This window comes from Bufo gargarizans, chromosome 2 (assembly GCF_014858855.1).
Source record: "Bufo gargarizans isolate SCDJY-AF-19 chromosome 2, ASM1485885v1, whole genome shotgun sequence".
NCBI lineage: Eukaryota > Metazoa > Chordata > Amphibia > Anura > Bufonidae > Bufo > Bufo gargarizans.
In genome coordinates, this window is record NC_058081.1 from 478,597,086 (window position 1) to 478,624,978 (window position 27,893).

The following is a 27,893-nucleotide window of genomic DNA, read 5'->3' on the forward strand; positions in this document are numbered from 1 at the left end:
ACCAAATGGAATACTCCCCGGTATCCTAAGAGAATTAGATAATGTCATAGACCAGTGATGGCTAACCTTGGCACTCCAGCTGCGGTAAAACTACAACTCCCAAGATGCCCCGCTTGCTTGGCTGCTCTCAAACCTCTATAGACATAAATGGAGCATGCTGGGAGTCGTAGTTTCACCACAGCTGGAGTGCCAAGCTTAGCCATCACTGTCATAGACAGACCCTTATTTCTGATTGGCACTTAGCAAATGTGGTGCCAATATTCAAAAAGGGTCCAAAAACAGAGCCTGGAAACTATAGGCTGGTAAGTTTAACATCTGTCATTGCCATGAGTAAACTATTTTAAGGTTTTCTAAGAGATGCTATCTTGGAGTATCTAAATGAAAATAAGCATATAGCACTTTATCAGCATGGCTTCATGAGGGATTGGTCATGTCAAACTAATTTAATCAGTTTCTATGAGGAGGTAAATTCTAGACTTGACCAGGTGAGTCAATAGATGTCCTATATCTTGACTTCTCCAAAGCATTTGATACTGTAGCACGTAAAAGGTTAGTATATAAAATGAGAATGCCTGGACTGGGAGAAAAAGGTAATTATGTGGGCAAGTGACTGGCTTAGTGATAGAAAACAGAGGTTGGTTATTAACGGTACACACGCAGATTGGTTCACTGTCACTAGTGGGGTACCTCAGGGTTCAGTATTGGGTGCTATTTTCTTCAATATATTTATTAATGATCTTGTAGAAGGCTGGAACAGTAAAATATAAATTTTTGCAGATGACACCAAACTGTGTAAATTAATTTAAGACTGCTACAGATGGGTCTGGATAGATTAGTGTCTTGGGCAGAGAAGTGGCAGATGAGGTTTAACACTGACAAATGTAAGGTTATGCACATGGGAAGGAATAATGGCAGTTACCCATACATACTAAATGGTAAAACACTAGGTAACACTGACATGGAAAAGGACTTAGGAATTTTAGTTTGCTGCCAAGGTGAATAAGATTATGGGGTGCATCAAAAGGGGCATAGATGCCCGTGATGAGAACATAGTCCTACCACTTTACAAATCACTTATCAGACCACACATGGAGTACTGTGTACAGTTCTGGGCTCCTGTGAACAAGGCAGACATAGCAGAGCTGAAGAGGGTTCAGAGAAGGGCAACTAAGGTAATAACTGGAATGGGGTAACTACAGTACCCATCAAAATTAGGGTTATTCACTTTAGAAAAAAGGGGAGGTCTAATAGCCATGTATAAATATATCAGGGGTCAGTACAGAAATCTCTCCCATCATCTATTTACTGTATACTAGGACTGTGGCTGTGATGAGGGGACCCTCTACATCTAGAGACTATGGAACTCTCTGCCTGAGGAGGTGGTGATGGTGAATTCACTAAAATAGTTCAAGAGGGGCCTGAATGTATTTCTGGAGTGTAATAATATTACAGGCTATAGCTAGTAGAGAGGGGTTGTTGATTCAGGGAGTAATTCTGATTGTCTGATTGGAGTCGGGAAAGATTTTTTTTCCCTTAAAATGAGGAACATTGACTTCTACCTCATGTTCCCCCCCCCCCCCCCCCCTCTTCTGGATCAACCTGCAGAATAACAGGCTGAACTGGAGTCTTTTTTCAGCCTTACAAACTATGTTACTATAGAAATAGGCCCATTGATAATACATTGTGGGTAATAGCCCAGGTACAGTGCCTTGCAAAAGTATCCCCCCCCCCTTACTTTTTTCCTGTTTTGGTGCCTCACAACCTGGAATTAACATGGATTGTTCGAGGATTTGCATTATTTAATTTACAGAACAGGCCCACAACTTTGAAGATTTTTTAAAAATATTTTATTGTGAAGCAAACAACAAATAGGACAAAATAACAGAAAAAATCAATGTGCATAGCTATTCACCCCTCTAAAGTCAATACTTTGTAGAGCCACCTTTTGCGGCAATCACAGCCCCAAGTCGCTTTGGATAAGTCTCTATGAGCTTGCCACATCTTACCACTGGGAATTTTGCCCGCTCCTCCTTGCAAAACTTCTCCAGCTCCTTCAAGTTGGATGGTTTGCGCTTGTAAACAGCAATCTTTCAGTCTGACCACAGATTTTCTATTGGATTGAGATCTGGGCTTTGACTAGGCCATTCCAACACATTTACATGTTTCCCCTTAAACCACTCAAGTGTTGCTTTAGCAGTGTGTTTGAGGTTATTGTCCTGCTAGAAGTTGAACCTCCGTCCTAGCCTCAAATCACGCACAGAGTGGTACAGGTTTTGCTCTAGGATATCCCTGTATTTAGCACCATCCATCTTTCCCTTAATTCTGACCAGTTTCCCAGTCCCAGCTGCTGAAAAACATCCCCACAGCATAATGCTGCCATCCACCATGTTTCACTGTGGGGATGGTGTTCTTTGGGTGATGTGATGTGCTGGGTTTTGCACCAGACATAGCGCTTTCCTTGATGGCCGAAAAGTTCAATTTTAGTCTCATCAGACCAGAGCACCTTCCTCCATACATTTTGGGAGTTTCCCAAATGCCTTTTCGCAAACTCACAACATGCCTTTTTGTTTTTAGCTGAAAGTAATGGCTTTCTTCTGGCCACTCTGCCATAAAGCCCAACTTTATGGAGTGTACGGCTTATTGTCGTCCTATGTACAGATACTCCAGTCTCTTCTGTGGAACTCTGCAGGTCCTCCAGGGTTACCTTAGGTCTCTGTGCTGCCTCTCTGATTAATGCTCTCCTTGCCTGGTCCATGAGTTTTGATGGGCGGCCGTCTCTTGGCAGGTTTGCTGTTGTGCCATGTTCTTTCCATTTGGTTATGACAGATTTGGTGGTGCTCCTGGGGATCATCAAAGATTTGGATATTTTTTTTATAACCTAACCCTTACTTGTACTTCTCAACAACATTGTTCCTTACTTGTCTGGAGATTTCCTTTGTCTTCATGCTAGTGTTTGGTTAGTGATGCCTTTTGCTTAGGTGTTGCAGCCTCTGGGGCATTTAAAAAAAGGTGAGTATATGTAATGACAGATCATGTGACACTTAGATTGCACACAAGTGGACATCATTTCACTAATTATGTGACTTCTAAAGGTAGTTGGTTGCACCAGAGCTTTTTATGGGCTTCCTAATAAAGGGGGTGAATACATACGCACATGCCAAATTTCTGTTTTCTATTTCTAAACAATAGTCTTATTTATATATTTTTCTCATTTCACTTCACCAACTTAGACTATTGTGTTCTGATCAAGCACATAAAATTCAGATTAACAAAACATTGAACTTAAAGGGGTTATCCCATCTTAGACAATGGGGGCATATCGCTAGGATATGCCCTCATTGTCTGATAGGTGCAGGTCCCACCGCTAGGACCCGCACCTACAAGGAGAACGGAGCAGAGAAAGTGGAGGAGGGCGCACTGCGCATGCGCAGCTGCCCTCCTTTCATTTCTATGGAGCCGCCGAAAATAGCAAAGTGCTGGCTTGGCTTTTTCCGTCGGCCCCATAGAAATGAATGGGAGCGTTGGCCGCGCATGAGCGGTGCGCTCCCATTCACTTCAATGGGAGAGGCGGGGAGCTGTGCCTGGTGGTGGACGGACCCTGGGAAACCCGGGGTCCTCCAGCCACAACTTTGCCCGTCTCCGTTCTTGTTGTAGGTGCGGGTCCCAGAGGTGGGACCCGCACCTATCAGACAATGGGGGCATATCCTAGCGATATGCCCCCATTGTCTAAGATGGGATAACCCCTTTAAGGCTGTAATGTAACAAAACACGTAAAAGGTCAAGGGGGTGAATACTTTTGCAAGGCACTGTATCAAAAAAGCCATAGATACCACATATGCTATTACACATCTTACAATATAATTTATTTACCACAAAATAACACCTACAAAAAGTGCTCAGAAAGTGATACTATGCAACAAAAAAAAATGACCCACTGGTCAGTGAAAATTCCCTCAGGAGGATCCCAGAATAACCTGCAGCTATAGAGAATTCTCAAAACCACAGGTTAATAACGGTCCTCACTCGTTCCAACTCAATTTCTCAGTATTAATGGTTTTTCAGGGGACAATACGGGGACAAAAATAGAGACATGACAAATGTAACTAAATGAATACTGGAGGTAGTGTCAACAAACTTCAAAGTCCATACATTAATGATATCTAATATGAATACTCCATTTTTTTTTCTTTCCATTGCTGAGATGAACAGAAATTAGATCCTCCAGAAGAAATAGGCCGGAATATTGATACATCATAAGTCTGTTAGAGCCTAGTTTAAAAGAGAAACATCCGCTAAACATGTTGCTCCAAAAGTAACTAGAGGTATGTGGACATGGTATAGTCACTTACATATGTATGCACTTAGGTAACTCTGGATATTCAAGGTGTGGATAAAATCATCATTAGAAAAGTTGAATATGTTAGCCCAGGTCAACTTTCAGATGATCATATACTCTGAACCAAAGTGTCCAGGATATAACAGAGGTGAATCAGAGATGGCGTTTGTTGAGACTACATCTGGTATTCATCTTGTCACATTTGATCTGTATCTATCGTTGCTCCTGTATCGTCCCCTGAAGAATCATTAAAGGACTTCTGTCATCAATAACATTGTTATTAAACTGACTGACTTTAGACATGTGCTAATGTCAGCTGAAGCTAATAGTCCTTGTCCCTTCTTTCTAAGTGCCTCCATTTTTGTGAAAAATGAACCTTTATTTTATGCAAATGAGCCTCTAGGAGCAATAGGGGGTGTTGCCACTGCTCCTAGAACCTCTATTCTCCCTTCTCTAGCCACGCCTTCATCATGTTAATTGACAGGGCCAGGCAGGATCATGTGAAAGGAGAACCGAGCCTCTGGATAATACCCCATTGCTCCTAGAGACTTATTTGCATAAAATAAAAGTACATTTTTCACAAAAACAGAGGCACCTACAAAGAAGGGACAAGGACTATTAGCTTCAGCTGACATTAGCACATGTTTAAAGTCATCCAGTTTAATACCCATAACCTGATGACAGAAGTTCTTTACTACTGGAAAAAATGCCGGGACCTCTAGTGAGGACCCCCATTAGTCTGTGGTTTTGGCAATTTTATCCCTATAGCTGCAGCTTATTCTGGGATATTCCTGAGGACTTTTTCATTGATCAGAGCAGGGACAGACAGGGAACTTAAAGTGGCCCTGGAAAAAACCTAAACGGCTCCCCATGTTGTAGGTAGGTCCTAACTAACAGAAGGAGGGCAACACAAGTAGGCAGAGCCATCAGAAGTAGGTGGGGCCTGCTATGCTATACTATACTATACTATACTTTAGTGCAGCACAAAATACTGCCTCTGCAAAACCAAACACCACAGTACAGCACAAAATGCAGCCGCCCTTGCCACAGTATGAAACGGTATAATCAGAATTCAGGAGGGACCTGCGGCCGCTGGCCAGGTGCATAAGTGCCTGATAAACCTACATTAATTAATGCAGAGAACATAAGATCTTTATGTACTTGGCTGATGGTTATAAGGAGGGCTTGGGCGGCCCTCTGGGCATTGGCCCACCGGGACCCTGTAGGGTCTATGGCCAGTCTGACCCTGGATCAGTGGGTCATTTCTTTATTGCACAGTATCACTTTTTGAGCACATTATGTATGTGTTTTTTTTTTTTTTTTTGGTCAATATGATTTGTAAAACCATCTGTGGTATCTGTGGCATTGACCTGCGATTTATTATCAATGTGCCTATTTCTACACATCAAATTAAATTAATTTTTTCTCTGTGATAGATGTGCATGTGTGGCCTCCTAATGTTAGGCCATTATGTATCGGGCCATTCCCCGGGAGGAGGGCTTGGCCAGTTCCTTGGCACTGACCCACTGGGAACATTTCTGGTAGGGTCTTTTGCCAGTTTAATAGGTAAGGTAGTCAGAGGCACAGGTTTGTGATACCACCAACCGGGGTGCCCGCGGTCGAGTAGTATCACCCCACTACTCAAAAAAAGTGTAAAAGCAATATATGGAAGACTGGGCACACCTCAAGATATTAAAGGGTTTCTACCACTTTGATTTCACATAATTGGGTGTCAGACACTAGCGATCCGCTAGTGTCTGCTCTGCCAAACTATCCTGCTATAATAGCTTTTGGGGCAGCCGTTTACCTAAAAAAAGAACTTATATTGATATGTTAATGACCCTCTAGGTGCTATGGGGGCGTCATTAGCACCTAGAGGATCGGTCTACCTTCTCAAGATGCCGCCGCCCAGCGCCTCCCTCCAGCCCGCCCATCTGCTTCGGAATGCGATCAAACGGACGACTTCACGCGCATGCGCCGTGCGCGGCTGTATTCGGCGCATGCGCAGTGAATGTCCGACCGCTTCCCTGCTCAGACATCTCCACTGCGCCTGCGCCGATGGAGCACTATGACGTCATCAGCGCAGGCGCAGTGGAGATGTCTGAGCAGGGAAGTGGTCGGACATTCACTGCGCATGCGCCGAATACAGTCGCGCACGGCGCATGCGCGTGAAGTCGTCCGTTTGATCGCATTCCGAAGCAGATGGGCGGGCTGGAGGGAGGCGCTGGGCGGCGGCATCTTGAGAAGGTAGACCGATCCTCTAGGTGCTAATGACGCCCCCATAGCACCTAGAGGGTCATTAACATATCAATATAAGTTCTTTTTTTAGGTAAACGGCTGCCCCAAAAGCTATTATAGCAGGATAGTTTGGCAGAGCAGACACTAGCGGATCGCTAGTGTCTGACACCTAATTATGTGAAATCAAAGTGGCAGAAACCCTTTAAGCCATACATTTATTTGTTAAGACAGTTCAAAATAATACCTTTAAGGGTAACAATCATAAAACAGTATCTGTAAAATAAATAATAAATTAATATAACGGTGCAATCATTCTAAATACACTAAAATCACTAGTAATCCTAAATAGCAGCAAATATATTATTTCATTATTTCAAATGCTGGATGGATATGCGCAGCAGCGCAAATAGACTTGGGTAGCTCAATAGCAGAAAATATCAACTGCAATTATTGGAAACAATGTCCTTTAGGAATAGCAGCACTGGTTCAGCAGCAAAACAAAGCAAGGTAGCTGTAAGCTCGTATCGCTAATAGGCAACTTTGTACCACCTTGATAGCGCACACAGTGATGCTGTTCAAATGCCGAAACAAACAAATATACAGCGGCGTCCCGCTGCATATATATCTCAGCGGCGTCCCGCTAACAGTAACTGTATAATAGACTTGGGCACACCGACCTCAGTGTCGGAACGGTCTTACCCGCTTGGTGCGACCCCGGCCGTCCTGCAGTGTTCAATAGGAATTTTCCTTTTCACTCCAGCAGGGTTTTGTTTGCCGCGTCGTGGATCTGCGCACGTGAGTCCGTCGGTTTGGCTTCGGACCCGATGTGATGATGCTTTCCACGCGGACCTTTAGCAAATGTTCGGCACCGGTCTTAGTCCTTTACGTAGTGCACTACCTTTTAGAGAGATGGGGGGTCTGACCAGACGCGTTTCGGAGTTGGAGTATCCCCTTCTTCAGTGGTAAACATTTGCTAAAGGTCCGCGTGGAAAGCATCATCACATCGGGTCCGAAGCCAAACCGGCGGACTCACGTGCGCAGATCCACGACGCGGCAAACAAAACCCTGCTGGAGTGAAAAGGAAAATTCCATTGAACACTGCAGGACGGCCGGGGTCGCACCAAGGGGGTAAGACCGTTCCGACACTGAGGTCGGTGTTCCCAAGTCTATTATACAGTTACTGTTAGCGGGACGCCGCTGAGATATATATGCAGCGGGACGCCGCTGTATATTTCTTTGTTTCGGCTTTTGAACAGCATCACTGTGTGCGCTATCAAGGTGGTACAAAGTTGCCTATTAGCGATACGAACTTACAGCTACCTTGCTTTCTGTTTTGCTGCTGAACCAGTGCTGCTATTCCTAAAGGACATTGTTTCCAATAATTGCGGTTGATATTTTCTGCTATTGAGCTACCCAAGTCTATTTGCGCTGCTGCGCATATCCATCCAGCATTTGAAATAATGAAATAATATATTTGCTGCTATTTAGGATTACTAGTGATTTTAGTGTATTTAGAATGATTGCACCGTTATATTAATTTATTATTTATTTTACAGATACTGTTTTATGATTGTTACCCTTAAAGGTATTATTTTGAACTGTCTTAACAAATAAATGTATTGCTTAATATCTTGAGGTGTGCCCAGTCTTCCATCTTTTGCCAGTTTGTCCCTGTATACAGCTGACATAATTTTTTTAAGTTTCAATAGTTTTTTAGATAAGTAGTGGTAGCAAAAGCAACCCATGCAGGGAACTTTTATTAATGAAAATGCTAATATATTTAAAGGAGTTGTCTCACTTCAGCATAGATAGCATTTATTATGTAGAGAAAGTTAATACAAGCCACTTACTAATGCATTGGTATTATCCATATTGCCTCCGAGGGGCGTTGCTAGGTCAAAAAATTCATGGCTCTAATGTTTTGTCCCAGGCCCCGAATGTCCTGCCTGCCAGATAGATACATCCTCAGGACAGCAATACAATTGAATCTAATGCATTGGAAGGGCTGAAGGACCTGTGATAATATAACAGTCATGGGATCAGTGCTGAAGGCAGTGGTTGAGAAGGACCTGCGATGATGTCACTATCATGTGACCAGTGCAGAAGAGGAGGGCGCCCAGCAGTGATGAGGAGAAGTCCTGGGGAAGAAGCTGTGGTGAGGTCTACTACATGAGGAGAGGTAAGTGAAGGGAGAGGCAGAGGAATGCTGGGAGTTGTAGTCATTTAAATGGGACTGTATATTAGGGCTGAAGGGAGGGATGTTATTTACATGGGACTGTATGTTGAAGGCAGCTGGGGGAGGGAGCGATGTTACTTTCATGGGACTGAATATTGAGGGGGTGTTGTTATTTACATTGGACTGCATGTTGGAGGTGGCTGGGAATGGGGTGATGTTATTTACATGGGACTGTATGTTGAAGGGCGCTGGGGCAGGGTGATGTTATTTACATGGGATTGCCTTTTGGAGGTTGCTGGAGAGGGGGTGATGTTATTTACATGGGACTGTAAATAGGAGGTGCTGTTGGGAGGGAAGTGATGTTATTTACATGGGACTATATTTTAGAGGGGGCAGGACAGATAGTGTGATGTTATTTATAAGGTACTCTACGATGGCGGGAGGGAAATAGTGTTATTTACATGGGACTGTATGATGGAGGTGCTAGGGAATTATAATTTTCGAGGACACTAAAGGGAGGAATATAACTGCAGGGGGCATTATAAATACTGGGGACACTTCAGGGCGAGCATTATAAAAGTAGGGGTCATTATAAATACTGGGGAACGTCAGGGGGACCATTATAATAGTAGGAGGTGATATAAATACTGGGGGCACTTCAGGGCGAGGATTATAACAGTAGGGGGTGATATAAATACTGGGGGGAGAGGCAGAGGAATGCTGGGAGTTGTAGTCATTTAAATGGGACTGTATATTAGGGCTGAAGGGAGGGATGTTATTTACATGGGACTGTATGTTGAAGGCAGCTGGGGGAGGGAGCGATGTTACTTTCATGGGACTGAATATTGAGGGGGTGTTGTTATTTACATTGGACTGCATGTTGGAGGTGGCTGGGAATGGGGTGATGTTATTTACATGGGACTGTATGTTGAAGGGCGCTGGGGCAGGGTGATGTTATTTACATGGGATTGCCTTTTGGAGGTTGCTGGAGAGGGGGTGATGTTATTTACATGGGACTGTAAATAGGAGGTGCTGTTGGGAGGGAAGTGATGTTATTTACATGGGACTATATTTTAGAGGGGGCAGGACAGATAGTGTGATGTTATTTATAAGGTACTCTACGATGGCGGGAGGGAAATAGTGTTATTTACATGGGACTGTATGATGGAGGTGCTAGGGAATTATAATTTTCGAGGACACTAAAGGGAGGAATATAACTGCAGGGGGCATTATAAATACTGGGGACACTTCAGGGCGAGCATTATAAAAGTAGGGGTCATTATAAATACTGGGGAACGTCAGGGGGACCATTATAATAGTAGGAGGTGATATAAATACTGGGGGCACTTCAGGGCGAGGATTATAACAGTAGGGGGTGATATAAATACTGGGGGGAACTTCAGGACAAGCATTATAACAGTAGCGGGCATTCTATATACTGGGGGAACTTCAAGGCTAGCTTTATAACAGTAGGGGGTTGCTATAAATACTGGCTACACTGTAGGGGCATTTTAAATCCAGGAGAGATTATAGGCATTCTTATTACTACTGGGAGATCTATAGAAGGGACTTATAGATCCGCCTTATTTCTACTAAGAGCACTATTGGGGGCCTTATTACTACTGAGGGGTCTGTAGAGAGCTTTATTACTACTGGGGGCACAATGGGGGGCCTTATTTCTACTGGGGGCTCTGTGAGGGCATTATGAATACTGGAGGGCTCTTCTACTAATGGAGGCACTCTTGGGGAGCATTATCACTGTTGGGGGCATTGTAGTGGGCAGTATTACTAATGAAGTCATTTTAAAAGGGAACTACTATTGGTAGGACTTTGAGGAGCACTATTACTATGTGTATGGCACTAATGTTTTTTCAGGATAGTATTTGGTGGTATTGGGGAGCACAGCGAGCAGCAGAATGACACTGTTGGGACTCAAGGATGGGGATGATAGAAATGTGAGGAACCAAAGATGTCTGTGTGCCACACTCTGCATAGACGAGGCATGGGTGAAAGAAGTTGTCTGGACTGAATGGAGAAGATGATGACAGAGAAGATCTACATCAGAGGAGACCTCACCTTGGAGGCACTGGATGTGAGAGGTATGTGCTGCTGTATAGCAAGTACAGTAAACTGTCTTTAGTGCTAGAGTGTGCTGGGAGGGGGGACGACTTAGAGAATTGGGCCATATGCATTGAGGCTTGGGCCCCGATTTTTTTTGAAACCCTAGTAATGACCCTGTTGCCTTCTTAGCTGGCTGAATTCATTTTTCCATCACATTATACACTGCTCATTTCCATAGTTACAACCTCCCTGAAAATACAGCAGTGGTGGCCGGGTTTGCACACTTTAGGAAAAAGTACTAGCCTACGTGGGGTCACACGGTTTAGGGCACCAGAGAAGCCAGTGCTTTTATTTGTAGTATGCAAGCATGGCCACTGCTGATGGATTACAGGGTGGTCGTAACTCGTAACCATGGAAGCAAGCAGTGCATAACATGATGGAAAAATTGATCAAGCCAGCAAAGGAGGCAATATGGATAATCACAATACATTAGTATATGACTTGTATTAACTTTCTGTGCATAATAAATGCTTTTTTGCTAAAGTGACAAAACCCCATTAAGTAGATTTAGAAAGCAATTGTAGAAAAAGGCAACCAGAGAAACAAACAGGTCATTTAGGAAGTTCCTCACATCAGAGGTGATATAACTAAGAAATAATATCCAAGAGAAATAAAGATTACAGACAATGCAACATAGATTCTCCCACAAGTTCGTATGTGGATATGGACAGTGCATACTGGTGGTCAAACTTAGGGAAGAGAATAAGGTGTATCATGGTAGCCAAAATACATCAAAAACATCTCTGGTGTCTGAACAGGTTGCAGGTGTTTTTTTTATTTTTATAGAATGATGATAAAGACCCTTCTCTTCACCCCTTCTACAGAAAGGGAGTCAGTTTCTATCTAGAGATGACATGTATTGGAGTGGCTCTTTAAATTTGTACCTGAATATCTGTCAACAATTAGGAAAACAGAGGGCTTCAAATCAAAGTATTTGTTAAAAATAGTGTTTAGTAGGCTTAAAGAAGTTGTATGTTCTAACTAAGCAAATGTAAGGGGTTTTCAGTTCACTTCTTTTAGCTACAGTGGCCCCGTTCTCCTGGTAAGTCGAGTGTCACATGACCTAAGATGTCAGATTTTTTCCATGCACCATCCTGAGGAAGGAGGAGGAAGCAGATCTATCTCTGTACATGGAATCTCACACCCCCTGTACTGCCCGATCTGCTGGCCGTGCCCCCTGTACTGCCTGATCTGCTGCCTAAACTCTCTGCCATGTGTCTCTCCTCCCACTTGATTCTTCAGCCAAGTCTACCATAAGCAGCACAGAATCAGGGCTGGAGGCTCTGTCTCAGGTACTGAGCGGCTGCAGGGTTTCCTCTTCTCCAGGCACTGAAAAGACAAATGCTGGGCACAGGATCTTCCCTCCCTCCTCACTCTGCAAACACAGAGCTGACAAAGATTGGAGGAGTTCTTTCCTCTGTACTCTTCTGCTGGCTGTGAGGAAGTGTCTCCCGAGCATTGCACAAGAACAGATAGGCAGAAGATCCTGTGTTTATCAGCAATGTCATTGTACTGTACAGCTGGGACTTGTAGTTCTACACATACAACATGCTGCTGAGTATCCCTGCAGTTAGATTGCAGACAGGGCACTTGAATAGGTCCATAATCCAGAAGATACAGAGCAGAGGCATGGAGCCAAAGGCCACGGAAGCAGTACGGAGGGCTTTCGTGGCATTTCGGTCTGTGCCTCCACACTGCAAAAAAATAGAACATACTTAATTTTTGCGGTGCAGACGGATCGTGGACCTATTCAAGTTGAATGTGTCTGCATCTGTCAGCACAGGCCACACGGATAGTACCCGTGCACTGGGGACCGCTGCCGCCCTTGTCATGCATTCAGGGCCGTCTTTACCAAGGGTCAAAAGGGGAAGCTGTCCCGGGCCCAGTTGCTCCTGGGGGGCCCAAGGCAGCTGCCTCTTGAGCCCTGCTAGCCACTGCCTCGGGTGTCAGGCTGTCAGCTACACAGGGGGTGCTGCCATGCCATGCCTGCCGGCACTGAGTCCAGGCATCGTACTGTGTTAGAGCTGTGATCTAGGACCTTAGATGACATCATCACCATGTGACCAGTAACCTAGCAATATTACTGGTCACATGGCTATGAGGTCATCACAGGTCCTACCAGAAGTGTTGCAGAAGTTAACTGTGGAGCTTTTTTTGTGTGAAGATGACATCAGGTGACATCAAGGTGACAGAGGCTGTTATGTTAATATACTGTAAACTACTGTGTGGGGTGCTGTATACTGTGTGGGGGCCTGTATACTGTGGGGGCCTGTATACTGTGGGGAGCCTGTATACTGTGTGGGGGGCTGTATACTGTGTGGGGGGCTGTATACTGTGGGGGGGGGGGGCTGTATACTGTGGGGGGAGCCTGTATACTGCGGGGGGCCTGTATAGTGTGGGGGGCCTGTATAGTGTGGGGGGGCTGTATCGTGTATAGTTTGGGGTGCTGTATACAGTGAGGTGCTATACTGTGAGGTGTTGTATACTGTGGGGTGCTGTATACTGTGGGCTACTATACTGCTCTACTATATACTGTGGGGTACTGTATAGTGTGGGGTGCTATACTGCATACTGTGTGGTGCTGTATACTATAGGGTGCTATACTGCATACTGTGGGATGCTGGGGTGCACTGTAACACTAGGGTGAGCCGAGCCCTGGTCTCCTTCCTGCAGAGCGGTGCCCACTTCCAGCCTGAGCCCAGAGCACTGATCCTGAGCCGCTGGAGTCTTCAGAACTGGAAGTATTTACAGTCATTCACTGTACTCTACCAGATGTGTGGATTTTTTGTGTGTGTGTTGTGGTGGAGGGCGTGATTGCCTGCTAAGGTGTGGGAAGGCGGGATCCAGGGGGCCCAAGTAAATTTTTTCCCAGGGTCCAATCAATATTAAAGACGGCCCTGGTTATCACTGATGCTGGTGGATGCAGCAGGGATCCTGCTGTCAGTAACAGCCGGATCTCTGCCGCTAATCGCGGCACCGCACACGGGGGGAGAGGAAGGACCGCGGCACGAGAATGCTCGTCCTGGGGCACTAAGGCACTAAGTACCGGCTCTTTAGGACGTCTGTAAAGTTTTAGCAATTTAGCGCAGGTTGCGCTAAAAATATATATTGCTGCTGCCACAAACAACAATAGTTCTTAAAAGGACTTTTGGGTCTCTGACAAGTTTTTCAAATGAAAAAAAAATTCACTATCTTTCCCTTCTTCAGCACAGCTCTCCCTGACTAACACTGAGCCAAACACGTGTCATCGGGTGCTAGATGACCAGGGCCGTCTTTAACGCGGGTCAAAAGGGTCAGCTGCCACGGGCCCAGTTGCTCCTGGGGGGCCCAAGGCAGCTGCCTCTTGAGCCCCACTGGCCACAAATATCTGCTCCGCCGGCTCCGTCAGAAAACTGCCTTAGCAGGCCGGCAGACTGGCCGGCTGCATAGTGTCACTCACTCCGTCATGTGCCTGCTCCGCCTGCTTCATTAATAAAGTGGGAGGAGCAGGCGCGTGATGGAGTGAGTGACACTTCGCTGCCGGCCGGCCTGCCTGCTGCGGTAGTTTGACAGTGAGTACTAGCTCCAGCCTCCCAGCCATGACTACACTTACATAATAAAGACTGCTGTGAGCGGGGCCTGGTGTAATAGAGTACAGTAACTGCACTAGGCCCCACCACGATTCCAACACCAGTTGCCGGCCTCCAACCCTGAGTCACTATTTACACAGGGACAGTGTTATGGGGGTTGGGGGATCTGTGGATGACACATATATTATAGCATAAGATGCTATATATGTGTCATCCACAGATCCACCCCATAACAGTGTCATCCAGAGATCCCCCCATAACAGTGTCATCCACAGATACCCCCATAACATTGTCATCCACACAGATGCCCCCATAACAGTGCGTCATCCACAAATGCCCACATAACAGTTTCATCCACAGATATCCCCATAACAGTGCGTCATCCACAGATATCCCCATAACAGTGTCATCCACAGATGCCCCCATAACAGTGCCATTGAAAGATCCCCATAACAGTGTCTTCCACAGATGCCCCCATAACAGTGCGTCATCCACAGATGCCCCCATAACAGTGCGTCATCCACAGATGCCCCCATAACAGTGCGTCATCCACAGATGCCCCCATAACAGTGCCTCATCCACAGATCCCCTCCATAACAGTGCCTCATCCACAGATCCCCCATAATAGTGTCATCCACAGAAGACCACCATTAGTTCAAAACCAACCAAAAGCACACCATTTGGTTCAAAATATATTTTTTCTTCTTCTCCTTCTCAAAAACCTAGGTGCGTCTTATCATCAGGTGTGTCTTATAAATCGAAAAATACGGTACTTGCTTGCTCCTCCTCCTGACCTCCCCCGCCCTTTGCGTACGCCACCAACCGTGACGACACGCGGTGGCAGTGCAATGCTCGGGTGAGCAACGGTCTCCTTTCTGAACTGCAGAGCGGTGCCCTCTTCCAGCCCTGAGCCCAGCTGCCCAGAGCACTGATCCTGAGCCTGCTGGAGTCTTCAGAACTAGAAGTATTTACAGTCATTCACTGTAAGCTATAATATATATATATATATATATATACTGTGTATATATATATATATATATATATATATATATATACTGTGTATACAGTTGTGTTCAAAATTATTCAACCCCCACTGAAATTGAGTGTTTTGGCCAGTTTGACATTGATTTTGATCATTTCAGTCATCTTGTTTACAATTAAATCAAAGAGGCACTTGTAAGTCAGACAAATATAAACATAACATTTATAATGAAATAACCACAAAGGTCTTTTCTGTGCTCACATAATTATCAGTTTTATTCAACCCCAAAGTGACATTCAATCTTAGTACTTAGTACAGCATCCTTTTCCAGTTATAACAGCTTTTAAACGTGAAGCATAGCTTGACACAAGTGTCTTGCAGCGATCTACGGGTATCTTCGCCCATTCTTCATGGGCAAAAGCCTCCAGTTCAGTCACATTCTTAGGCTTGCACGCTGCAACTGCTTTCTTTAAGTCCCACCAGAGGTTCTCAATCGGATTTAAGTCTGGTGACTGCGATGGCCACTTCAAAATGTTCCAGCCTTTAATCTGCAACCATGCTCTAGTGGACTTGGAGGTATGCTTGGGATCATTGTCCTGTTGAAAGGTCCAACGTCTCCCAAGCCTCAGGTTTGTGACGGACTGCATTACATTTTCATCCAATATCTCCTGGTACTGAAGAGAATTCATGGTACCTTGCACACGCTGAAGCTTCCCTGTACCTGTAGAAGCAAAACATCCCCAAAGCACGATTGACCCCCCCGCCATGCTTCACAGTAGGCAAGGTGTTCTTTTCTTCATAGGCCTTGTTTTTCCTCCTCCAAACATAGCGTTGATCCATGGGCCCAAACAGTTCTAATTTTGTTTCATCAGTCCACAGAACACTATCCCAAAACTTTTGTGGTTTGTCCACATGACTTTTGGCATACTGCAGTCGACTCTTCTTATTCTTTGGAGACAGCAAGGGGGTGCGCCTGGGAGTTCTGGCATGGAGACCTTCATTACGCAGTGTGCGCCTTATTGTCTGAGCTGAAACTTCAGTACCCACATCTGACAAATCTTTTTTCAGTTCCTCAGCAGTCACACAGGGACTTTTCTCCACTTTGCGCTTCAGGTAGCGCACAGCAGTCGAAGTCAGCATCTTCTTTCTGCCACGACCAGGTAGCGTTTCAACAGTGCCCTTTGCCTTGAATCTGCGAATGATGCTTCCTATGGTGTCTCTTGGTATGTTTAACATCTTTGCAATCTTCTTATAGCCATTGCCCTTCACCTCTTCTCTTATCTTCCTGGACCATTCTTTTGACTTCAGCATGTTTGTAAACACACCAGTAAATGTCTAGAAGGAGCTGAGTATCACAGTCCTTTTAAATCTGCCTAATTGGTGCTTATTATGCTTGATTGCTGCTCCTTGACATCCACAGGTGTTTTCAATACCTGATCGAAAACACTTGAATGAACCTCTGTTCTTAAGAGTGGTAGTCTTTAAAGGGGTTGTCCAAGTTATATTTATTGATGACCTATCCTCAGGATAGGTCATCAATATCAGATCGGCGGGGGTCCGACACCTGGCACCCCCTCCGATCAGCTGTTTGAAGAGAAGGCGTGCGCGGTGTCAGCGCTGCCTCCTCTTCACTGTTTACCTTCTAGCCGTTGCATCTGCAGTGGTGAGCAGGTGTAATTACACCCAAGCCGTCCCATTCATTTCAATAGGAAGGCTTGGGTGTAATTACACCTGCTCACCACTGCAGATGCAACGGCTAGAAGGTAAACAGTGAAGAGGAGGCAGCGCTGACACCGCGCACGCCTTCTCTTCAAACAGCTGATCAGAGGGGGTGCCGGGTGTCGGACCACACCAATCTGATATTGATGACCTATCCTGAGGAAAGGTCATCAATAAATATAACTTGGACAACCCCTTTAAAGGGTTGAATAATTGTGTCAATGAAGAAATCACAAAAAAAAAATGTAATACTGTATTACAAAAACAATTGATGTCATTTTAGTTGCATTTGGTTCTTTAAAAAGTCCTTCTAAGATTTCATTCTGAACACAATTACAAATGTACACTAAATTCCCTAAAACCCTTTACAGCATTGGGGGTTGAATAATTTTGAACACAACTGTATGTATATGTATATATTTATATATATATATATATATATATATATATATACACATTACTTGTTTTATGTGGGAAGGAGGGATCCAGGGGGCCCAAATAAATTCTTGCCCAGGGTCCAATCAATATTAAAGACGGCCCTGCATGCATCATGCATCATTCATGTGGCTGGCACTGACAGACAGATGCAGACCCATTCAACTTGATTGGGCATGTTCTATTTTTTTCCGGTGTGGAGGTACAGACAGAAATGCCATGGGAGCGCTCTGTAGTGCTTTTGTGGCCTTTCACCCAGTGCTCCAAATCTTCCGGATTGCAGACCCATTCAAGCTGTTTGTGGCATAGCCGTGACACGTTCAAGTGCATAAGCCCTTACAGTGCTTTTTTTTTTTTTATATAAGTTTGACAACCCCTTTATGACTTATCTCCAGAAGTTACAGAATAGGACATGTCCATCAGAGATGCAGGTGATCCTCTGGCTCCTAGCTCAGGTATATTGTGTGCAGTGTGGGAATGTACTTAGCATGATGCATAATCTTAAGTAAGACCTGACTTGCCCTTGGAGACTATATAGCAGCAGTGTCTCCATCTCTCTGGCATCATAAAATATGCAAGTGAGACTCTTAAATGGACATCAATGGCCCAAGTGTGTTTGACAGAGGAGAGATGAGAATAGACTGTAACATTGAAATGATTCCCCTCCCAACATGGTCGGGGCAAATCTGTTCAAGTGGGGTAATAGTAAGGTGCTCCGCTTGGGAAAAATAGATCTAAGAAAGTCTTGTGAGAGGTGATTTAGGTTTTTCAATGCTGGAGAATGAGAAGATTGAAACCTGTCCATTGAAATCATTCTGAGGGGAATGCTGACAATATTATTGTAATGGACTGCCTGCCAGAATAACTATGCACAGAACGCATTACAGTGTTTAGTACACGTGATCAAAGTATCGCAGGTTCAAGTGCAAAACAATTGAATAAAGTTTTTAACTATCCTAGGACTAAGCTCTTATAATCAAAATGTGTAACCAAAAACATTGAAGATGTATCCATGTTGATGTTTTGAAATAAATTATAGAACATTTTAGAAAGCGCACAGGAGTGCTGGATATTCCTCTCTTTATAATCTAACTGACCCACAGAATAAAATAAAAAGTTCATTGTTACAGAGCAATGAACACCTCTTCAAAGTTATAAAATACATTGGAAGTGAGTGGCAAAATGGTGCCATTGGAAAACAGAACTCGTTCTGCATAAAACAAGCCATTGTATGGCTATGTTGATGGAAAGATAAAATAGCTGGAGCCTTAAATGGTCACTAACTTTCCATATAACTCTGCATAAATCAATAGTACAAGTGACCACAAGAAACTTTGTAATATTTCTTATCAGTTAGAAATATTTATTTCTCATGTTATCAGCTGTATACCTCTCCCCCCTTCCCTTGCTAATTTGCTAATTACTTTTTACTTTAAAAAATGCCTTAATCCCATCCAAAAAAGGACCATCTCCACAAAAGGATCATAGTACACATGTCAATGCAAGTCTATAGAGAGTTGAGGGGGGAGAAGCACAAACAGAAAAGCAGAGTGTTACAGTTACATGCGCTGAGATATAAACTTCCTAAGTGCCTTTTCACAATCATACAAGTCAGTACCTCTCTGTAATGCCCTCCATGATCCTAGGGCTGCTTCTGAGTGCGTAAGAGAATGTTAGGAAGCAGATTCTCTTCTATTTTTTTATGTGCATTGGAGAGCAGCTTGTCTCCTCGTACCATGTCTAAGAGAACTGCAAACTAGAAATGTACTATGCACAGAGGAAAACTGCTAAAATATGACAGTTACAAGTGATACAATGGCTAGTTTTTCCTCATGCACACACACTGTACTATTGATTAATGCAATGTTTGTTGAAAGGTTAGTGACACTTTACATACCAAACTAGGTGGCATCCTTAGGGGTTAAGACACATGTGCTAGGTATTATGATGTTGGAGTAGCAGTGGATCCTCTAAAAGCCCCCATACACATTATCTATTGTCACCAAATCCACCAAAACACATGGATAGGTTCATATTATAATCTACAGTTGCAAGAAAATGTATGTGTACCCTTTGGAATGATATGGATTTCTGCACAAATTGGTCATAAAATGTGATTTGATCTTCATCTAAGTTACAACAATAGACAATCACAGTCTGCTTAAACTTATAACACACAAATAATTAAATGTTACCATGTTTTTATTGAACACACCATGTAAACATTCACAGTGCAGGTGAAAAAAGTATGTGAACCCCTAGACTAATGACATCTCCAAGAGCTAATTGGAGTGAGGTGTCAGCCAACTGGAGTCCAATCAATGAGATGAGATTGGAGGTGTTGGTTACATCTGCCCTGCCCTATAAAAAAAAAAACACACCAGTTCTGGGTTTGCTTTTCACAAGAAGCATTGCCTGATGTGAATGATGCCTCGCACAAAAGAGCTCTCAGAAGACCTACAATTAAGAATTGTTGACTTGCATAAGGCTGGAAAGGGTTATAAAAGTATCTCCAAAAGCCATGCTGTTCATCAGTCCATGGTAAGACAAATTGTCTATAAATGGAGAAAGTTCAGCACTGCTGCTACTCTCCCTAGGAGTGGCCATCCTGTAAAGATGACTGCAAGAGCACAGCTCAGACTGCTCAATGAGGTGAAGAAGACTCCTAGAGTGTCAGCTAAAGACTTACAAAAGTCTCTGGCATATTACATGAAATGTTTGGTTGAAGTTATTGCTGCCAAAGGAGGTTCAACCAGTTATTAAATCCAAGGGTTCACATACTTTTTCCACCTGAACTGTTAATGTTTACATGGTGTGTTCAATAAAAACATGGTAACATTTAATTATTTGTGTGTTATTAGTTTAAGCAGACTGTGATTGTCTATTGTTGTGACTTAGATGAAGATCAGATCACATTTTATGACCAATTTGTGCAGAAATCCATATCATTCCAAAGGGTTCACATACTTTTTCTTGCAACTGTATAACCTGTCAGGGCCCAACTGCCAGCTCTAGTCTTCTGGACCCCTTCTGCTCCCCAGCTGCCAGTTCTAGTCCTCTGGGCATGTCTTCTCTCTCCCTCCAGATGCCAGCTTTAGCCTCCCCCCCCGCTCCACAGCTGGCTTCTGCTGTTATCTGTGTGCCCCCCTCCTCCCAGCTGTAAACTTTTGTTCTCTGGGTTCCAATTCTCTTCCCAACTGCCAGCTGTAGTTTTCTTGGCCCCATCTGCTGCCCAGCTGCCAGTTCTAGCTCTTTGGGCAGATCTCCTCTGCCCAGATCCCAGCTCGAGTCTTTGGTGCCCCACTTCTCTCCCCAGTTGCTATCACCAGTCTTTTGTGTCCCCTTTCCTCTCCCAAGCTGCCAGCTCTAGTCACGTGGCTCCCTCCTCTCCCCAACTGCCAGCTGTAGTCTTCTAGGCCTCCCCCTGTTCCCACTTGCCAGTTCTAGTCCTCTGAGCCACCCTCCTCTCCCCAGCTACCAGCTCTAGTTCTCTGGGCCCCCCTCCTCTCTCCATGCAGAAGTCCAAGGGGTAATGCAAGAGAAAAATCTGATTTCGGTCAGCAGAAGTAAAAGCCAGATTTAAGCCAAATCACAAAATACCAGTAGCTGAAGCAATACCTACACTCAGACAATGTCTAAAGGAAGAGCCTAGATTTAAAAATGCCATCCATACAGTCATCTTTGGGTACCTGGTATCATGGCAACCTGACACCACTGAGAGGGGAGCTGGGATGGTTCTTCTCCCAGGCATGAGAGGAGGCCAATGTCCAACTTCTGAGAAAGGCCAGTGGAAGTTGAATGGTAAAGGTCCCTAGAAAATTGCCTCTTTCCTTTTCCTATAATCTGGCTCTGGTTGAGCTTGTTATATATTGTAGATGCAATACATAATTTACATTTATCATTAAAGGATGTAAATTAGATAACAATGTGGCCCTTTCCTTATTGACTCCACCATCTGTCTGTCATCCACTGCCTCTGTACTCCGGACTTGCACCCACCCTAACTAGCACCAGACACCCAGTCTAATAGACCATGGGCCAGATTTATCATTAGCTCAGGTCAGAATAATTGAGTGAAAAAGTCCCCAAAAAAGTCCCAAACACTAAAACTGCGCACAAATTTGCGACTTTTTTCTGCTCTGCACTATGCTCGCCAGTTTTCTGAAAGTGGGCGTGTTTTCTTATGTAAATGAATCTCTAGACAGATTTACTATTGGGACTATTTAAAAGTCGCAAAAAAGTCGCAATTTCACTCCAGTGAGGACCATGCTTATCTTATGAGACTTTTTAATAGAACATGCGAATTTTTCATAAAAACGTGCAACTTTTTCGTAAAGATGTGTGACTTTTGTAAAGCTGCTTACTGAGGGATAAACTGCTACCGTCAAACCACATTTATTACAGTCTTAAAAGGCCGATCATAAATCTGACTTGGCTAAAACTGACTTTAGCCATATGTGAAAGTGGAGTCAGCTGTCAGAGTCATGATAAATCTGGCCCCATAGGTCTAGCTTCATACTGTACTGTCAGATGGTCCACTGGTGGACTTGCCCAACAGAGTACTAGAGGACCACCACTCTAGGGTCCGATGCAATAATGAGCCCCAAACCTTCAGCAAAAGACAACCCCCTTTTAAAGCTAATGTGGATACAGGAAATTTTTATGAGCTGACTTGCAAATAAAATCTAAAAATTTACTAATAATGGGATCTATCTATCTATTTTAATTCCTCATATTTATCTTCTTCATACCTAAAAATGTAACTAAGGTTATTATTAAATTACCAAAATTACATGACAAACAATAAAATGTTAAACAATTTCTGTTCAATGACCTCAGTATCATATTTTACTTTTTTTTTTGTAATAATTTGGTACATTCAAAGAACTAAAAGGACATACACTGGAGTCATACAATGTATAATATCTGGACATATCTTACATTTATATAGGTTTTTGGACCAGCATCTCTAAAAAAAAAAAATTGAAACTTACCATTTCTGACACTAATTAAGATCAGCAGGGTCAGTGCTGCTGCACCCATATTGCCCCTTCCAGTAATGGGTCAGCTGCAAGTGTCCTTAACCAGAAGTTAGGTTCACAACTTCACATGTGAACAGTCCCTGTGTGGAAGAAGAATGAGTTGTCTATTCTGAAAGGCAGTGTTATCATTTGTTTAGGAACTTCTGTTTTCTATATTGCTCACCACAGATGTGGAAACTGTGTCTCTAATTTCTACAAACAGTGAAGAAGGAGGAAGAAGAGAGCACTCCACTGATACGTTAACATTTTTATCTCTCATGAATTGTCCGGAGCCCCAGACCAGACACTAATTAATCAGACCCTGACAGAACAAAAAAATAACAGCAGAGGTAGAACCAAGATTGAAATATAGGTGGAAGGGGGTGGAGGTGGAATTGAGGGTTTGAAGAGAATAGCAACATGCATCATTGATTTAGGCTACTTTCACACTAGCGTTTTTGCTGGATCCGGCAGGGCTCAACAAAAACGCTTCTGTTACTAATAATACAACCGACTGCATCCGTTATGAACGGATCTGGTTGTATTATCTTTAACATAGCCAAGACGGATCCGTCATGAACGCTATTGAAAGTCAATGTGGGACAGATGCGTTTTCTATTGTGTCAGATTGTGTCAGAGTTAAATGGATCCGTCCCCATTGACTTTGTGGGTCATGACGGATCCCTTTTACTCCGCATTCCTTGACGGAAGAAAACCACAGCTTGGTGCAGTTATGTACAACCTCTTTGAATTCTATTGTTTTACATATCAGGACACACAAAAAAATCTGGTTACTTGAACCCCTTCCTGACACATGACATAATAATACGTCATGGTGGCAGATGACTTGCCGCAATTTGATGTACTATTACATCATGGTGATTGGGCGGGCACCAGAGCAGTGCTCGCCCGATCACTGCAGGTGCCCAGCAGTCACTAATAGCCGGGCACTTGCTGTATCCACCGGCATCGCTGTAAAAGCCGATGCCGGCGAATTAACCCCTTCTATGCTGCCGTCAGTGCTGACCTCGGCATAGAAGGGGTTTGCGTTTAGTGAGTAATCCCATCGGGTCCCTACTCTGCGGTGATGGGGACCCAATGGGTGAGAAGGCAGCCCGATGCCTTGTAGAGGCATCGGGACCTGCCTTCTATGGAAGCTGAGGAGATCCAGCCTCAGGCAGGGTCTCCTAGGCAACCTGGTAGTGTAATACTCAGTGTAATACACAAACAGGCAATGCATTACCACCAAAAGTTAAAGTCTTAGGTCTCATTCACACGGACATTTCGGATTTGCGTGTGCATTGCTGGAAAACCACGCGAGTAGGCACTCAATTGCCATTGCGTTCCGATGTTCAGTTTTTCCGCGCAAGTGCAATGCGTTTTGCACGTGCGTGAGAAAAAACTGAATGTGGTACCAAGACTGAAGTTCGGGTTTGGGTTAGGTGTTCTATTAATTTTATTATTTTGCCCATATAACATGGTTATAAAGGAAAATAATAGCATTCTTAGTACAGAGTGCTGACTAAAATGTGGCTTGAGGGGCATCTTCTTCTTTCTTCATCTTTCAGGACCTGCAAAAGGACCTTTGATGACGCAGTTGCGCTCACCATGTGGTGAGCGTGGTGACGTCAGCACAGGTCCTGCTGAATGAAGATAGAAGGATCTTCTATCTTCATTCAGCAGGACCTGCACTGACGTCACCACGCTCACCACGTGGTGAGCGCGATTACATCATCAAAGGTCCTTTTGCAGGGCCTGAAAGAAGAAGAAAGAAGAAGATGCCGGCTGCGAAAACAAGAGGATAAGTTCAGTTAATTTTATTTATTTTTTTTAACCCCTCAAGCCACATTTTAGTAAGCATTCTGTATTAAGAATGCTATTATTTTCCGTTATAACCATGTTATAAGGGAAAATAATAAAATGAATAGAACACCTAACCCAAACCCGAACTTCAGTGAAATAGTCTGGGTTCGGGTCTGGGTACCACATTCAGTTTTTTCTCATGCACGTGACTTTTATCAATTTACTAACATCATCTCCTAGCAACCATGTGTGAAAATTGCATTGCATCCGCACTTGCTTGCTGATGAGATGCGATTTTCACGCATCCCCATTCAATTCTATGGGGCCTGCATTGCGTGAAAAACGCAGACTATAGAACATGCTGCGATTTTTACGCAAAGCACAAGTGATGCGTGAAAATCACTGCTCATCTGCACAGCCCCATTGAAGTGAATGGGTCTGGATTCAGTGCGGGTGCAATGCGTTTACCTTACGCATTGCACCCACACTAAATTCTCGTCCGTGTGAAAGGGTCCTTAGAGTGGGACAGAAATCAAGTAAAAAAAAAAAAAAAAAAAAAAGCCCCTTTTTCCTATTTTTATAACAAAAAATAGAAAAGAAAAAACACACATATTAGGTATCGAGCTGTAACGACCAGCTCTATAAATATATCCCATAATATACCCCGTCATAGAAACGCTGTAAAAAATAAATAAAAACTGTGCCAAAAAAGCAATTTTTGTCATTTTACATCACAAAAAGTGCAACACCAAGTGATCAAAAATGCGTATGCCCCCTAAATGGTACCAATCAAACCGTCATCTCATCCAGCAAAAATGAGCCCCTACCTAAGAAAATTGGGCAGAAAATAAAAAACTTTAGCTCTCAGAATATGGATTTTTTGCTTCAAAAATGCTACTATTGTGCTAAAGTAAAATAAATAAAAAAAATAGACATAGTTATCGTTGCATCCATAACAACCAGCTTTATGAAAATATCACATGACCTAACCCCTCAGGTGAACACTAGAGATGAGCGAATAAAAAAAAAAAAAAAAAAAAAAAAAAAATTCGCCAATTTGCCATTTTTTTAAAAAAATTATTCGGTTTGATCCGAATGTATTTGCGGCCAATTTCGTTAAAAAACTGCTATTTACTGGCTGCAGAGAGCCTTTATAAGGCCTCTTTCACACTACAGTTTTTTGCGTTCCGTATACGGTCCGTTTTTTGCGTTCCGTATACGGTCCGTATACGGAACCATTCATTTCAATGGTTCCGCAAAAAAACGGAATGTGTTCCGTATGCATTCCGTTTCCGTATTTCCGTTTTTCCGTTCCGTTGAAAAGATAGAACATGTCCTATATTTGGCCGAGAATCACAGTCCGTGGCTCCATTCAAGTCAATGGGGCCGCAAAAAAAACGGAACACATACGGAAATGCATCCGTATGTCTTCCGTATCCGTTCCGTTTTTTGCGGAACCATCAATTGAAAATGTTATGCCCAGCCCAATTTTTAATATGAAATTACTGTATACTGTATTTGCCATACGGAAAAACGGAACGGAACAACGGAACGGAAACGGAACCACAACGGAAGCAAAAAACGGAACAACGGATCCGTGAAAAACGGAACGCAAAACACTGAATGCAACATACTGTAGTGTGAAAGAGGCCTAAGTGGTGTAAAACACTGTGCCTTGCAGTAACATGCATAGGGAGTCTGCTGTGGTAGTGAAATAATACTGTGAGTCAGTATGACATGCAGATGACAGGCGTCGCTCTTAGAATCACTGCACACCTCACTTATTTGTGCAGTCACGGGGCCAAAACTGACTAAATAAGGCCTCATGCACACGACCATTGTGTGCATCCGTGGCCGTTGTTCCGTTTTTTTCACGGACCCATTGAATTTCAATGGGTCCGTGGAAAAATCGGAAAATGCACCGTTTGGCAGCCGCATCCGTGATCCGTGTTTCCTGGCCGTGAAAAAAATATGACCTGTCCTATTTTTTTCACGGCCAACGGTTCACAGACCCATTCAAGTCAATGGGTCCGTGAAAAATCACGGATGCACACAAGATTGTCATCCGTGTCCGTGATCCGTGTCCGTTTTTTCCTATCATTTCAATGGCAAACTTGACTTAGATTTTTTTTTCATTTTTCATGTCCGTGGATCCTCCAAAAAACAAGGAAGACCCACGGACGAAAAAACGATAACGGATCACGGACCTACGGAACCCGTTTTCGCGGACCTTAAAAAAAAACGGTCGTGTGCATGAGGCCTTACTCAAGTATGAACTCAACCTTGCAGGTTAATGTTAGCGCCAAGAAGAAGCGCACTCCTTTTACACCGTCGCCAGCTGATTCCACATAGATATCTACAGAACCTGTTCTATTAAACGCTTATATAAGTAGAGCCCCCCGACAGAGTGGAGAGGTGTCAGCAGTAAGTTTGTGTTGACGTCACTGATTATTTTGCCCCTCCTCTGATCCGTCAGAACAATAACCCCCAGAAAACGGATCGAGTCTGTTGAGCATCCACCTTCACTCGGTCAGCATTTGGTCAGTAATCCATCAGTATTGCTAATGCCCAAAAAACAGAAGTGGATCCAAAACAGAGATGACACGTGAAATGTGCGTAATTACTGTATGAAAGCAGAAATGTTCTCATATTCCAGGCAGGCTGAATGGGATCAATAGACCTCTCCTTGCTGCTGATGCCCCATCTTGCTGTCTGTCTGTCTGTCTGCCTACCTGACATCACATTGTGTATGGCTGCTGCATGCTGCGGCGTGCATCATGCCACTAATGCCACTTGCCAACCATCACTTTCTGTACGACTGCTACTGCTGCCAACATTGTGCCACTAATCATCACGTTTAGTGCTGAGTGAAGAAATGTGAAACTAACAGAATTTGATCCGAAATTTCAGGAAAACTTTGATTCACCACGAATCTGAATGTCCTCGAGGTTCATGGTAACAAATCATTTTTTCCCCCTAAAATGGCAGCTATACATGTTACAAAGTGAAAGTAAGAAGCCCAGGAACACGATCTCACCCATAATGCTGTGCGGCCAGCCAATCAGCAGATAGCCATCCCCTGTGATGTCACAGCCCTATAGCCCTATAAAAAGCCTAATTCCACCTGGTCTCTGCCATTTGACTGTGAATTGAGCAAAGGAAGAGACATGGCAAGTGCTAGTGACAGTGTTTTAGCAATCTTTTAATTGTAGAATATTAGATAGGGACAAAAATGAGGTTGCTGGTGGCATAATGGGGGCTAATGAGGCATAATGGGGGCTAATAAGGCATACGGACTGATAATGGGGGCTAATGAGGCTTAAGGGCTGATGATAGGGGCTAATGAGAGGCATAATGGGGGCTAATGAGGCATAAGGGCTGATAATGGGGGCTAATGGCATAAAGGCTATATATATATATATATATATATATATATACATCGCTGTGTGTGTGTTTGTGCTTTAGGGTGCACACTCTAACGCAATAGGCTGCGC

At 43.8% G+C, this 27,893-nt stretch overlaps 1 protein-coding gene across 1 annotated transcript in view; it reads right to left on the reverse strand.

The window, feature by feature from the left end:
• CSF1R (colony stimulating factor 1 receptor) overlaps window positions 1–22,746 on the reverse strand; it is a 113,142-nt gene extending 90,396 nt beyond the window's left edge. Inside the window, 1 exon segment of the mRNA XM_044281125.1 lies at window positions 22,570–22,746. Coding sequence (XP_044137060.1) covers window positions 22,570–22,618 — 49 coding nt within the window. The 5' untranslated portion in view covers window positions 22,619–22,746.
• Between the last annotated feature and the right edge of the window lie 5,147 nt (window positions 22,747–27,893).